Source organism: Apostichopus japonicus, chromosome 13 (genome assembly GCF_037975245.1).
Source record: "Apostichopus japonicus isolate 1M-3 chromosome 13, ASM3797524v1, whole genome shotgun sequence".
Taxonomy (NCBI): Eukaryota; Metazoa; Echinodermata; class Holothuroidea; order Aspidochirotida; family Stichopodidae; genus Apostichopus; species Apostichopus japonicus.
In genome coordinates, this window is record NC_092573.1 from 5346116 (window position 1) to 5361478 (window position 15363).

A 15363-nucleotide genomic window follows, 5' to 3' on the forward strand; every position below is an offset into this window, starting at 1 on the left:
AATTAGCGTTATACATGTACTTGGATATAAATACAGTTTAAGTATATTGGTAATTTGATACATGCTAATTAGATCACAAAATTTGACCTCATTCATATTCATTCATGTATCTTTATATTTACTATGTCACTAAATAGACTTTGCCAACATGACAACTGGTTCATTGTACCTTTCTTTATATGTTGCTGCATTTAGTCAATAGATAATCCCTCTTCAATTTGGTGTGCACAAGTTCATGAATATTAACATGTCTGGCTTACCACTCAATGAATATGTATGGGCCTTGGAACCACTAAACGTTTCCATTTTCTGGTTTTCTTAAAAAGGGCTGCAGCTTCTGGGGACTTGTCCCCCAACCCCGATACTTTCAGCCAAAAACAGAGTTAAGTTTTAATAAACAAAATAAATTGCTGTTTTGGATTATTTAAGGGAATGTTGTTTGTTACTTTGAAGGTCTTTTCTGAGAGAAAGATTTGTCTTAACTATTATATGGCTCTGTAAACATCAGAATAAAAAAAAAATACTGCACTTGTCCACAAAAAATGCTCTTGCATGTTTTACTCATGGTACAACGTTTATTGAAGTTAAATGAAACCCTGAAATCTGCTTTTATTAGCTTGAAATGTAAATGAAACTTCAATTCTTCAACCTGAGATATTGTACTTGCTCATCCCCCTTGTCCCTCCCCATTCTCCCTTTCTTCAATGATTAGTTCCAGTAAAAAAACAGTTCTGTATTTCTTGTCACACCTAGTACATCAATGGACTACAGTTAATGTTCCTGTACGGTGTCAGCACCTGGTTTATTTTCTTGTCTTGCACCTAGAAGTCTGCCTAAAAAGAGCATATTCCAGACTTGACCAATCAAAGGGTGAAGAAATTGGTGGAGGCACTTGGTGACACACATAATATTCACAGTTCTGCTCCAAGTCTTCTTCCATTAGTCATCCACATTAACATAAACAAACGAAACAAAACACATGTAATCATTACTTAAATTGTAAGCCACATCAGGCTTAAGCAGTTGCTAGTCATTTGCAAACTAAAACTCTCCTTAACATGTATGCTTGCTGTATAGCTAGAGAATCCCTTATATTGTGACCACAGAGAGAAAATTATAACATTTTGTATAGCCACATTAATAGCAGCAACATAAACTTGATGTTACATTCAATCTCTGCAGTTATAAATGTAGACTAGGTACTTATCCATGACTGATAGTTAATAAACCATATTAATTTGAGGCTTCATGAAGGTTTGTGATATACCACACGTAGCCTCTAGTCATTGCAGAAATCACATGACCAGAAATCCAAATCATTGATATTAGTCATCCATGGATGTCTCCTATTGGAGCACTATATAGGTCCTGTCCCTCACCCTTATGTGCCGCATGTTTTGATCATGCCATAGGTTAGCCTAAGCTTGCACTTGCACACTGAGTAGCTTATCTATACCTTGTTACCAGGCCAATCTACAGTACTGCATACACGTAGACTTAGAACGCTAAGTCTACACCTACAAGTACTAGAAAACAGTAACTTATATTGACATACCTTTTCTTTTCAAGTATTCCCAATGACAATTGTAGTTTTTTGCTGACATTGGGCCTGTTTAGATTTATCTACAGTGTTGGTCCGAAGGTTAAGGCCAAACAGTCCTAGTAGTGAGACTCCAACTGCAAGGAAAGGCGTCCATATTTTCCTTAGCCTTTTCTCCTTTAGTAATTAATTGAATGTAATACCTTCTTTAGTCATATTGCCATAACCACCTACTACAGATCTGGCTGGCATTTTACAATGATGAAGGAAATAAATGCTGCGGATATGGTTTGTTACTCTGTACATATTACTGTTTTACTGTGTAGATATGGGTGTTACACTGGTGTGCGGAGTGATGATATTGAAGTGCCAGCATTTCGATGACATCATTAAGAGCAGGGCCTGGTTGTATGATTTTTCTACTGCTTGCTAATGAGGTCATACTTGGTGATTGCTCTAGTTTAGTTGCCTGTTGGAGATTTTTCTGAGGAGGGTCAAACATCTGATAAAAATTTGTACAAATATTCCAATGAAATGCATCTTTGTTACCATTTCAGGTGCTCTTTAAAATTTTGTGAAATTTTATAATGTATGTGGTCAACAACAAAGTGACTTAATCAAAATGAACTTTATTTTGTTTCAGATTCTGTGATTCTCCAACCAGTGACATTGAAAGTCGACAAACTAAATCTTCTTCCAGATCCAAAAGAGGGCGCTCTACAAGTAATACCAGCCAAGATAAATACACTGACACAAGATCTTCCATGCACAGCAAGCTCAGGAATTCAACAATGGCAAAAGGGAGAAGGACAAGTAATTCCTCTTCTACTGGGCGTAAAACACCACCTACTTCAAGTGAGAAGATAACATCAGCTGGTAAACGTAAGATAAAAAGCAGTGATGTGGATGCTGCTGGAACAGATGATACATTGCCAAGTGTCAAGAGGACCAAATCTAGTCATAAAGTTGCAAATTCAGATATGAGTTTGGAGAAAAACCCTGATGGGTTGATTGCATGCCCTGAACCAAACTGTAATAAAAAATATAAGCATATAAATGGACTTAGATATCATAAGATGCATGCCCATCTAAACCAAACAGATGAGAGCAGTGCCTTGCTTCTGAAAGGTAGAACAGGTGATCAGCAGGATCATGGTAATACATTCAAGAAACCTCGTGAGGAAAAATGTGTAAAACAAGGCAACGGTAAATGTGATCAGAACAGACTGGAAAGTCCTGGCCCAGACAAAGCCATTGAATTGAAGGAGGAGTTACTTAATTCTTCACAAGTGGAGATTTCTAACAATAAAGAGGAAGTTCAAAAGGATGATCAGAACCCTTCCACCATCACAGCATGTGTTTGCAAGGACAGTCTAAACACTACCATGAAAACATGTGTTTGCAAGGACAGTCAAAACACTACCAAAACATGTGTTTGCAAGGACAGTCAAAACACTACCATGAAAACATGTGTTTGCAAGGACAGTCAAAACACTACCATAAAATCATGTGTTTGCAAGGATGGTCAAAACACTACCATAAAAGCCTGTGTTTGCAAGGATGGTCAAAACACTTCCATCATCTCAGCAGGCCTGTGTAAGACAGATGGTGAAAACATTGCCATCATCCCAACAGGTGTTTGTAAGAAGGATAGTTTAAACACTATTATCATAGCAGGTGTTTCTAAAGAGGAAAGTAGAGACTCTACCAGTAGCCCAGCAGGTGTTGTGATTGATGTTCCAAATAAGAAAAGCAGTACTGAAGAATCCCCTCGTAAGCCAGTACCAACTGGCACATTAACATCAAATGCTGACCTTTCCGTTTTTGACTTCAATCCCACTTTAGAAGAAGAAACTGAAGCTAGCCATACTAGCAAACCTAAACTGCACAGTCCAGAAAAGATCAGTATCTCTCATCAAAGGCCTAGCACTCAATTTCCAGAAAGTACAGTATCTAAGTCTGAATCCCCTGATTCAATTGATAATGTAAACAGCAAGGAAACTATAGACAGCAGTCAGGATAAGAAGCTTGAAAAGGATAAATCAAAAGGTGAAAAACATAAACGCCGTGAGAAATCATTATTAAAACCTCTGAAGTCAACTCGTCCAATTGCTCCGGCACCCCCTCTCCTGCAGCAGCAGCAGCTGATCGCCATTCCCATTTCAGCCACCATTGTAAAACCAGGGACAATAGCACCCACTCAGGCCACCACTGTTACTGTTACAACAATGCCTGCTGTTACTACTAAACTGTCTTCAGTTAGTGGCTCTAACCTGAAACCTATTCAACCCAAACCTACAGTGATGGGAGAAGCATCCACAGTGAATCCAACATTGGTTGGTTTGAAGGAGAAGAAGCAGAAAATAAAAAAGAAGAAGGATAAAGAAAAACTTTCCAAAGATAAGGAAAGGAAGGAAAAGAAGCCGGAAAAGCAGCCATGTGACCAAAGTATTTCGGAATCAGGACCATCAGAGGCAAAACCAAAAGTGGCTTTCATATCGCCAGTGCCAGAAACAAACATATTGAAACACGCCCTTACATCCTCTGTCAGCCCCCTTGAACTGTTGAGCCCATCCATGGCCAACCAGATTCCTTCAACAGGGAATGGGCCTATGTGTGGACAACCACCTAATGAACCCTCAACCAAAAATGTGCCAAAGCCTTTCTCAGTTCAACTTCCTGTAAAACCTGTGGGACTTACACCTAGCTCCTCTGCAATACCAGAAATTCCAAAGTTGATATCTGTAACTCAAACTATTAATACATCACTGCCACCCTATTCAACTCCTACTGCTCATCTGCCTGAAACAAGAACAAATAATGCAGCAGTTTCAACTTCAGTTATCACCAAAACTGTGCAGTCCTCCATAGAAAGTATATCATCAATACCTGCCCTAGAGGCGTTATCTATAGGCACAGATCCCAATAGGTCTGCTCCTACCAGTAATCTTCAATCTGCTGCGGCAGATTGCCTTGATACTTTAAGAAAAACATCCAGTCCAGCATATTCAGATATATCTGATGAAGGAGGTGATAGCCAAAGTATTATTTTTCATACTGCCAAGGAAAGTAGAATAGTACACAACGTATCTGTCAAAGATCACTTTAAAATGTCTTCTCTTAGTCTCCTGAGAGGTAACCTTGAGAATGATAGGAAAATGCAACCTACTGCCTGTGAGGCACAACATCTGAATGACAGTCTTACCACAGGAGTGATGAAACCTGAAGAAAGCCTATTGGCAAGAACTGAAGAAGGTGACTCAACAAGACAGCAATACAATGGACAATTTAATGCAGTATCCTCATATTTCCAACTAGATTCAATGCAGCATGGGAAAGGCTTACACAACTACAAACATCAATATTCTGAACAGTCAAGAGACAGCCAGCAAGAGGCAGATAAACTTGGAGCTGGGCTGAACATGAAAAATCAAGGCAGCCGTTGCTCGGATCTTGTAGAAATTAAAACCATTACTGATCCTAAGGATAAAACTTCTCTGCGTATTCATTCTGAACTGGATCAATCCTCTCAAAGAGATTTGGAAAGGACTTTACTAGTCCCTGAAAACATTCCTTCATCCCAAACAAGAAATCAAGATTCAACACCTGAAAGGAAAAATCTGCATACTGTCAAGGAACATAGGGACATTGTAAAAAAGTCTTGTGAACGGAAAACTGAATGTAGTCGCTCCACAGAGGTTCACAGAGAACCATCTGGAAAGGAAGAGAGACGAGAATATTCCACTGGTCAAGAGTCAAGACTCTTAGAGCAAAGGAGCACTACAGCCTCTAAACCTGACAGTGACATGCGACCACCATCACATGGTAACAGAGAAAAATCATGCAGGTCGGTCAGTCCTGGCTACAGGAATTCTAACTGGGAAGAAAAAGCAAGATATTCAGCTTCACCATCTCGAAGTAAATCAGACAGAGCTAGTGAACGCCTTCAATCACCACAAAACGGTGTTCATGGTTACCCTAATGCCAGTTATCTCCACAACCCATATATGCAATATGGACCTATGGCCTATGACCCTTCCCACCCTGCTTTCAACCCATCCCATCCGCCTTTCACTTCTCTGGTTGCATACCCTAGCATACTTCCACCAGAAGTCCCTTATTCTACAACCCATCCACATTGGCAAGGGTCAGAAACCAAAGACAGGTCAGCTATCACCAAGGACTCGCCATCCTCTAGTTCTTCATCAACATTAAGTATTCCTTCAACCAGTAGAACATCAGAGGCTCATGAACGTCCAACTAAAGCACTGGATATGTTTGCTCCTGGAAGTGACTCATACTCTAGACACAGGCCACGGTCTGGCTCCCCTGACCGCACAACTCAAAGGGCAGCAAGCTCTAGTGCTCCTAAGGCCAGTTCACCTCTGACTTCCAAATCTCCACCAAGACCAGCTGGTCCACCACAAGAATCCAGAGCAGATATGGCAAGGAGACATGATGCATATATGCTTCACCAGCAGCAGATGCTTCATCAGCACATGCATACACATCAGCATACACATCTTGGTATGGCATCTATAGGCTTCCCTGGAATATTGCCTCAGTATGACCCATATGGTGAGTTTTCATCTCTACTGATGTCCAGGTTACTGATGCAGCTCAGATGGACAATTGGCTCTTTTGGTTTTAATAATCAAAATTGATCATTTTTATGATGGATCAGGGTTAAATGGGGCTGGATAATAAGGTGATAATTGGTCTAAACACATGGTCTAAGCAGGCCAGTTAACCTGTGTAGTTGAGTCTGCATGTTTGTATGTGTGTGTGGCTCCCTACACTTGTAAACAAAAGATTGGAAATGTTGACTAATATCATACCTAATTGACCTAGCTGTTAAAAATTTGTATGAACTCCGTATGTAGTGCATCGATGCACCTTATTTGAGGAGAAAGACCCCTATTGTTTCTGTGGACGACAGAGGTCAAGAGAGGTCGAAATCGGAAAACCTTGTAAATACGATAACTCATGATAGACTTAATATTTGGAATGTGGATGCACAATACTCAGTCGTAGAAACTCTTTCTGTGGAGGTGGAACGTCATTGAGCCAACATACAGTAGGCCAAAAGTCTGAAAACCTTGTAAAAACGTTTATTCACAAGGTAGAGGTTGTTGGATGAACATGGATGTACTTTATTGAGTAGAAGAACCATGTTGTTTTCTGTAGAGTTCAAAGGTCAACAGAGGTCATAGTCAGAAAACTTTGTAAACATGAGAACTCCAACAATAAAGCTAATATCCTTTGCAATGATGTTTTGTTACTTAACTTTGGGACACATTTCCTCAGTTGCTCTGTTAATCAGGTGATTCCATGTATAAAACTTACAAGGCAAAGAACCAGAAAGCCTTTCTGGCTTGATTCCATGTAGATCCATCTCGGTGAGTTCAAGAACCCCTATTGAAATTGGTGCGGGTCAAAGGTCATTTGCGGTCAACACAAGTCTAAAAACCTTGTAAGCAAAATAATCATAAAAGTACATCATGTTGAACTTTGTCCTTGCTATGCAGGTCCAGCTTGGTGAGTACAAGTACCCTATCAAACTTGTTAGAGGTCAATAGTCACATGGGGGTCAACAGGTGTAAAAGTCGGAAATCCTTGTTAACATTATAACTCCAAAATTGAAGCTACAATTAATCTGAGTTCTGTTGCTATAATTTTCTTTTGGTGAACATAGTTTGGTCAGCTGCCATTCAGTTCAGTTTTGTGAAGGGGCTCAATATGCAAAGATCTCCAGATTATCTTCAACAATATGTGGTTAGCCAGGAAATGAAATCTGGTTCAAAGAGTTAATAATCTTGTGTTGGGTGATTAAAGCACACTCAGTGTGGCCCTGAGCAGTTGTCCCACTGTGAGCTTCATGGGGTCAATGTGTCTCAAATGTCACAAATGTGACCTTACTCTATGTGAATTATATTAGATGAATTTGGCTTTGGCAGTGCTTTGTGAAATATTTCACAGTTAAAAACAACGTCAAGTAATACTCATTCATTGATAACAGTTAAATGGGTGTTTAGTGGCCGAGTTGATTCATGCATCCATCCATCTATCATGCATCATCTATCATGCATTCATCTATCATGTATCCATCCATCATGTATCCATCCATCCATCCATCCATCTATCATGTATCCATCCATCTGTCATGCATCATCTATCATGTATCCATCCATGTATCCATCCATCCATCCATCCATCTATCATGCATTATCTATCATCCATCCATCTGTCATCTATCCATCCATCTATCATGTATCCATCCATCATGCATCCATCTATCATCCATCCATCTATCATGCATTATCTATCATGCATTCATCTATCATGTATCCATGCATCATGTATCCATCCATCATGCATCCATCTATCATCTATCCATCCATCTATCATCTATCCATCCATCTATCATGTATCCATCCATCTGTCATCCATCCATCTGTCATTCATCCATCCATTTGTCATCCATCCATTTAGCTATCCATCCATCTATCTTGCATCCATCTAGCTATCCATCCATCTATCATACATCCATCTATCATACATCCATCTATCAGCCACCAATCATTCATCTATTCATACCATTTTTGGTACCAATAGATATACTTTATATATAATATAATATGAATTGGAGGTGTAGATGTATACCAGTGAAATCATGATTGAGGTTGTTTGTATTCATGTCATTATACATGACTTTATACATGACTTTGTAAACATGATATTGGAAGAAAGAAGATACTTTGTAAGTGGATACCCCATATTGATTTCAAGGAGCCTTTTTATTAGTGGCCAAATATTAGTTGAGGTTAGCAGATGTCACAAATAAGAAACAATGTAATGTATTATCTCAAGAAAGGAGACTTGGATGGGTTAAAACTTTCTATGCCCCAAAATGAGTTCCAGTGCCTATTGTTGTAGTCAAGGTCAATTCAAAACCTAAATGCATGTTTGTATTCCTTTTTTTTTTTTAGGGATTGCCAACCATCAAGCTGCTTCTGGGGTAAATCCATATGCTGTTCGCAGGTAAGAAATGCTAACTGCTAAGTACTGAGGATGCAATATTTTATGATTACAGAATGTTTATAAGTTGCAGTTACCGAGGTTGCTGGTATTAATCCTTAGCATCCTGTCAATCTGATGTAAAGTGTGTCCAAGCTGGATGCGATTTAAAATTCAAATCTGGTCTTTGAACATTTATTGATTACAGTACATGTGCTTTGGTTTCATTGAGGTAGAATCATGTCAAACCAACTTCAGACCTGCCAACCTTTCAAAGTCTACACAATATTGAGATGTACCATTTGCTATACCCCAAAGTAGAGCGATGAAGATAAATATACAGAGAATTGGACAAAATTAAACTAGAACAAAGTAGCAAAAATAATAGAAACAATTTAATAGAATCCAACGTTAACAACAGAGTACATAAATAGCAGAACTAGTGTGTTGGGACATGTGCAACATTAAAATAAAATATTAGTAGGTACAGTTACTTGAATGGTGTATAGCCTAATGCTTTTATGTATGAAAACATTTCAGGACTGGTATACCATTCTCACAATACTGGTATACCAAAATAAATTCCTGCAAAACGTTTGTATTAACTGTTGGTTGTGGTAATGTATTACTGATAATTGTTTATTTTATCCACCCTTTCTAAAACTTGATTTATTTTGTAGGCTCAGCAGTTATAGTTTATTTCCACTCATACGAATGTTTTGGCATACATTGATACAGACTAAAGTGATTATATTCGGTTGCTTGTTTAAGTCTGCTCTTTTGATTTAAACTATTATTCAAATGAAAAGAAATAGAAAAGCACATGGCCAATGAAATAATGTGCTGCTATATCGCTCAACTAACAGGGCCTAAGTTCTATAGACAACATGATCATTTGCATCACTGTTAAAATGTCTCTTTCATATGACTATGAAATAGCATCCATGAGAACAGTTGTTCTGAACTGCATAGTACAGAATAATGTGTTACTGTATAATGTGAGGGACTGTCCTTGACAGATTTAACAACCAACCTACCCAGAAAGTCATTATGTTTTTTCATTGTGAATGTACAACTTTGTCAATCCACCTTTCATTCACATGGCAAGATGGCGTTTGTTTGATGGAAAAGTTTTCTCAGTCAATCCAAATGCCATGATCAGTATCACTAGAATAAAATAAGGCTAATAAGTTTTTAGCTCAAACACATTTTTATTGCAAAAACAAACCATGTTTGCTGACTGTAAGTACTACGAATTTAGGAATAACAAAGGCTGAGAATTATAAATATATATATATAACACAGCTTGTGATATGAAGCGCATTGATCCAACTCCCTGTTCGATAGCTTGCTCCATTGTTGAGAGATAAAATATTATAGTTTACTCACTGAGTTTCGATAAGACATAACTACACCATAAGCCGTGTTTTTTTCCCTTTAAATCGAAATGATTTATATTCTTTCAGTGGCACACGTTACTTCCTGTATAATTGACAGCAAGTCATGTGGCTGGAAGGAAAACACTGAATTGTAGAGGTAAATACACATGTGGACATGAAAATGGTCCAACAAGTGTTCGCAAAGATGGCCACTCCCTCATTCTGTATGCATAAATGTGGGTCCATGGGTTTTCAATAGTCCAAAACTTTCATCAGCCACCATATATCATTGATCAATTCATATATGTACAAGCACAAAGCTAATGCTGAATTACCTAGCCTGCTTGTCATGAAGCATTCCCCCTAATTCTGGCATACTGATGACTAGCTGTTTTGTTTAGAGCATTTGCTCAATTCTTCATGCGTTCAGAAAGTGTATGTTATTTTTATAGTTAGAAACTAATTGATACTTATTTTGATGTTATATTATGTGTGTGTAGAAGTACTACCTGTTTTTACTCCATTCAATGTAATTTGTCCTTGTGTCGCCAAAAAACCGAGACCACTAACCCACAGAGTAACCTTTAGGCCAATATCTGAGGAAATTCTAACCCAATGAAACAGTGTTAGTGCTATGATGTTAAAAAAGGGGCAATTACCCCAGTCTATTTAGTTTTTTTTCTTGGGGGGGGGGGATTTTCAATACAAAATTCTTTGCGGTTGAGGGGGGAATTTCATGTTAGTAGATTTAGCACACATATACAGTAGTACATACACTGCAGTATACACGGTCAACCATTGTGACCAATACACACAGTACAGTGCTGCACTAACAAAGCCAGTGTTTTCTTTTTGGAAAGATTTGGCCAATCACATTACTCCTTACAAAAATCAACAAAACTTTATAATATCTTGCTTGTTATTGGCAAGTTTTGTAACTACAGTAAGCATGAGTAATGGTGCAAGTTGCTTGGAAATGTGGGAAATTAACCCCCAAGAGAAAATATTTTTGCGGGACCCTCTAGATAATTTGCTGGAATCCTGGAATCACGAACACTGTACTGAACATGTCTTCAGTCTGTTATATTCCTTTACAAGATTTACTTGTGTGAAGGGGTTTGAACTCATGGCCCCACAACTTCCTTCTTCAAGTCAGTTTAATGTTAACTTCTTGCCCTTTTCTCAGGGAGTGAGGGATATCAGGTATGCAGAAATCACCAGCACAGTGCAGAAGGAACTTAGTGGGCCTATCAGCAAAACCTAGAGGAGAGTAGCATGGTGTGTGATATGAAGCAGTAGTTGTGTATCATGGAATCAGCAAATCATCTGGCCATTCCATCAGTTGCAACGATCTCATGAACAATTTCCTAGATGAGCTGTTAGAATTTCTCTTCAGATGTAAATCCCACTCTTTATCCTACATCTGCAGCAAGGACAAGATATTTGCTTTCCTCTTCCAGGGACTTAGCTCACCACACTTGGGTTATCTAAGATAACTAAACAAACTCCGTAGAGCAGTGAAATGCTATATTTTGGTTCCATAGTAACCTAGTATTATGTTTATTTGAAAGACAAAGCCTCAACATATTACGTGTTTCATATTATTGATTAATTTTTTAAGATTTTATTATTTGATGTACTTTTGAAGATAGGTCATTAGTAGTAGTAGTTGTTATCCAAACAATAAACAATATAGATTCTGTTTGAAGATACTGATGAACATGGATTCTCACTATAGTTTGGAGGCTTAGTCAAGCTCTGAGGACAAAAGAGTCAACTTGTTTAGCTGTGGAATTCTTCACGACAGTGTCATGATTTGCACTTATAGCTCTGAGGACTCTCACCACAACAGTTTCAACTTGATAACATATATTGAGTTGTGAGGACTCTCACCATAACAATGTTGACTTGAATATATAAATGGAGCTGTGAGTATCTAAACCACAACAATGTCAACTTGATTATATATGAGGCTCTGAGGACTCTCACCTTGATAGTGTCATCTTCACTATTTAGCTGTGAGGACTTTCATCACGACAGTGTCAACGTGATTATATATATATATATATATATATATATATATATATATATATATTGCACTGTGAGGACTCACTACGAAAACAAGATTATTTATATGGAGCTGTGAGTACTCTCACCACAACTTTGTCTACTTGATCACACTTATAACTGTGAGAATGTCCACAACAAAAGGGTCCTCTTGATTTCACAGCTGTGAGAACTTGCACTAGAACACACTGTCTGGGTGATCACAACACAGGAAATATACTCCTTACAAAGATGTAGTAACATGTTTAAGTCTGCAATACTAGTAGGGTTAAATATCTCTTAACCTGGTGTGTGGTGCTAAGTTTAATATCAGCAGTGCTGCAGAAGCAGAACTAGAAGCCTACAGTGATACTCTTCATGGGAAAATATTGGGTGTATATATAATATCACTCTGTCAGTGTATACATTCACAGTGTACTGCAGTAAGTGCTCCAAAAGCAGTTGTGGAAAACAAAATGGGTATGTGAAGAGTAACTTGAAATGTTACTCAATGGTATTTGTTTGACAAAAGAATTATTTTTGTGATGTTTTCTTCACATGAGAGAAATACTGCATTGAATGAGCTTGCACACTCTTTGTAATCTTCCTTTTTTATCATTTGTTGAGAAAGAACAGGTCCTGAGCAATGTGTTCCTAGTTGATTTGGGGGCTCTCATTTACAAACACAATTTAAGCACTGTAAATTTCTTTAACGTTCTTGAAGTTTACTTGAGTTTTTGTGTTGTTAGCATCTATTCAGGTGAATTGTTAGGCATAGCTTCCATGTTGTTGATAGACTAGGCCAATGGAATTGGTTTCTAACAAGAAACTTTTATGTCATTGTGGTACCATGAAGAAGGTAATTTGTTTCAATGAGATTAAGTTATCATTAGAACTAATCACAATTTTAAATTTTATATGAATTTCTGAGACTGATCATGGAAGCTAAGATTTCTTTATGAATGTCTACTCTCAGAGCTTGTAGCATATATGATGTTCTATGAAGCCAGAATATTGCTGAATGGATCATTGATTTGAGCCTTCAGCATGTTTAGGAAAATTATTTTTGAATCTCCATGGTCTGGTATGCTGGTTAGTGGCTACATATTCCTAGGTCAGCTACTTGTCTGGGATCTTCCTCATTTATGAAATAATGTAGGTAGGTGAACGGATCTTTTGCTCTTCTGTGATGGTATTCTCATGGCACAGAGCAAGCAAATGCACATATTGAAAGTCTGGTGGTACAATATTAGATGAATTTGTGTGGGCCTTTGAATGAATTGTAGACTAAGGTGGAGCATATGCCAACAAAGCTCTGGTTTTTAACTGTTGGTTACTTAATAAACTAGGTGACCAGGAGATGTTGATTGTTGCTACAAGGCTGCTCCATTGTGAGATTTCTTTGTATTATGCTAAGTGATTGACACAGTAAAGCATCTACACAGCAACTGGTTGAGCCTCAGTCAACTGATGGGCATAGTCTCTCTTTTAATTTATTAGTTTTAATGCTAATCAATATTCCCATATTTACACCCAACAGGCCAAGAAAATACAAATCAGTTTTGATGTTATAGTTGCATTTTCTGGCCCTTACCAAAGTTTTATGTACTTAAAATTTGACATTCACATTGATGGCAATGTACCAATTTCCATTTGAGCTGCTTAACATGTGTGTGGTCCATTTTTGTAAACCTAAGACTGCTAACTCATATAAAAAGTATAGTAGCTTAGTGAAGTGATACCTGTTGCAGACGGTGTAACGTTTTGTTTTCCATTTTCATAATTCCCATCTGCTCTTTATTGAGAATTGCTACACGTAGAGTATTTCAGTGTTACATATGCGGCCTGCCCTGTAGGAAAAAGTACTTAAGGAATGATTTTAAAATGTTCCTATGTCCAGCTATATATTAATTAAGAGTAAACACCTCACCAGTATATAGGATTGTAGTGATTAAATCAATGGCCATTATGAATGATACACAAGGCCAACTTGGATACTTCTTGTATCTCTGGTGAGGTCTTACAGTAAACATGTGTGGTCTGGATTTCATATACAGAACAAAAAATGAATTCCTGGTATAGCAATGTAGGTTACACTGGTTGAAATTGTTTTCAAAATATAGTTATGTTATATTGTTTTCTTTTGGTGAAGGATTTTTCATGATACCATGTTTGTACATTTGCACTGTGTAGACACAACACTGTAATATAGTCTCACCTCTTTGTATGTTTTATATTAGTATCTTGTAAATCTTCCAAAATAAAAAAAAATGTTATGACAAACTTCCAATTTTTTTACCAATCTGAAAACAGTCAAATGATTAGCCTTGTTGGCATAGTCTTTAATTTTGAATAGATTGCATGCCTTACAGAATTTAATAAAAAATGTTTGTCTTGTTTTGCTTTGAGTACAAAGAATACTAGCCAGCATAATATGTGCTTGCTGTTATGTGCATACAGACTGACCCACTAGGAAATAAGTCTGTGCATAGGTTTTATTACTTCTCAGTAGTGGTGAGGGTGTGTGTAAACATGATAACACAGAAAGGACATGTGGACTGTGGTTTGAACTACATACTTAGTATATGGGTCCATTTTGTGAAACCAAGAATCATGTTGCTTGTGAAGGTCAGAGATCATAGTTTGACTATTTTCTAAACAGGGTTAACCCCAACTCTGTGTGGATTAACTTCATAATAAGCTGCCGTAGTGAGGCCCCTTTATGGTTGTATGTGCATATGAGTGCATGAAATTTACTGATCACTTCCAAGTCAACAATGATAGGGCTCATGTTTGGTTCCAGCAGATAACTTTCTGTCAGATTGAGAATCTCTTTGGTGTTGGTACATCATGCTCCAAAGAGGTCAACAGGAAGAATTAGACCACTACTATGAGTATATATTCCCCACCCCTTTTGATTCCTTGCCCGAAGGCTCAAGGGATCTATGGGATGGTGATAGCGTGTGTTAGTGTATGTGTATATGTGACGCCCTTGGCTTGTAAACATGATAACTCAACTATGGCAAGTCGGATTGAAGTCGTTTTTAGTACATAGATGCACCACCTCATCTCATGAATAATAATGAGGTCAAGGTTCAAACGTAAAAATCTTCAAATGCTAATAACTTCGCAATCAAAAGTCAGAATTTATTTATACTTGGTAATAATGTGTTGGTAGAGAGCGGGTACATGGTAATATGTTGTTTTTATGCAAGTTGATTTTATGCATATTTATTAGTGGGGAGCTTAAGTTGATGTTTACTAAACTAGTATGTAAACACGGTAACCGAACAACGACAAGTTGGATTGAAGTCATACTTGGTACTTAGATGTGCCATAGTGATTTGATGAACCCTATTGATTTTGGTGCTCATCTCATGA

The 15363-nt window shown here is 37.7% G+C and overlaps 1 protein-coding gene across 12 annotated transcripts in view; it reads left to right on the forward strand.

Moving 5' to 3' along the window:
- The window catches only part of LOC139978973 (uncharacterized), a 61602-nt gene extending 48697 nt beyond the window's left edge, over positions 1-12905 (forward strand). For 7 of the 12 annotated variants that reach the window (XM_071989588.1, XM_071989587.1, XM_071989586.1 and 4 more), the window contains 3 exons: positions 2184-6118; positions 8530-8581; positions 10024-10606. In XM_071989588.1, coding sequence (XP_071845689.1) covers positions 2184-6118; positions 8530-8581; positions 10024-10051 — 4015 coding nt within the window. In that variant the 3' untranslated portion in view covers positions 10052-10606. Of the gene's footprint in view, positions 1-2183; positions 6119-8529; positions 8582-10023; positions 10612-11122 lie in introns of those variants that run through there. The other 5 variants (XM_071989593.1, XM_071989595.1, XM_071989597.1 and 2 more) reach the window with 2 other exon arrangements.
- The last annotated feature ends 2458 nt before the right edge of the window (positions 12906-15363 follow it).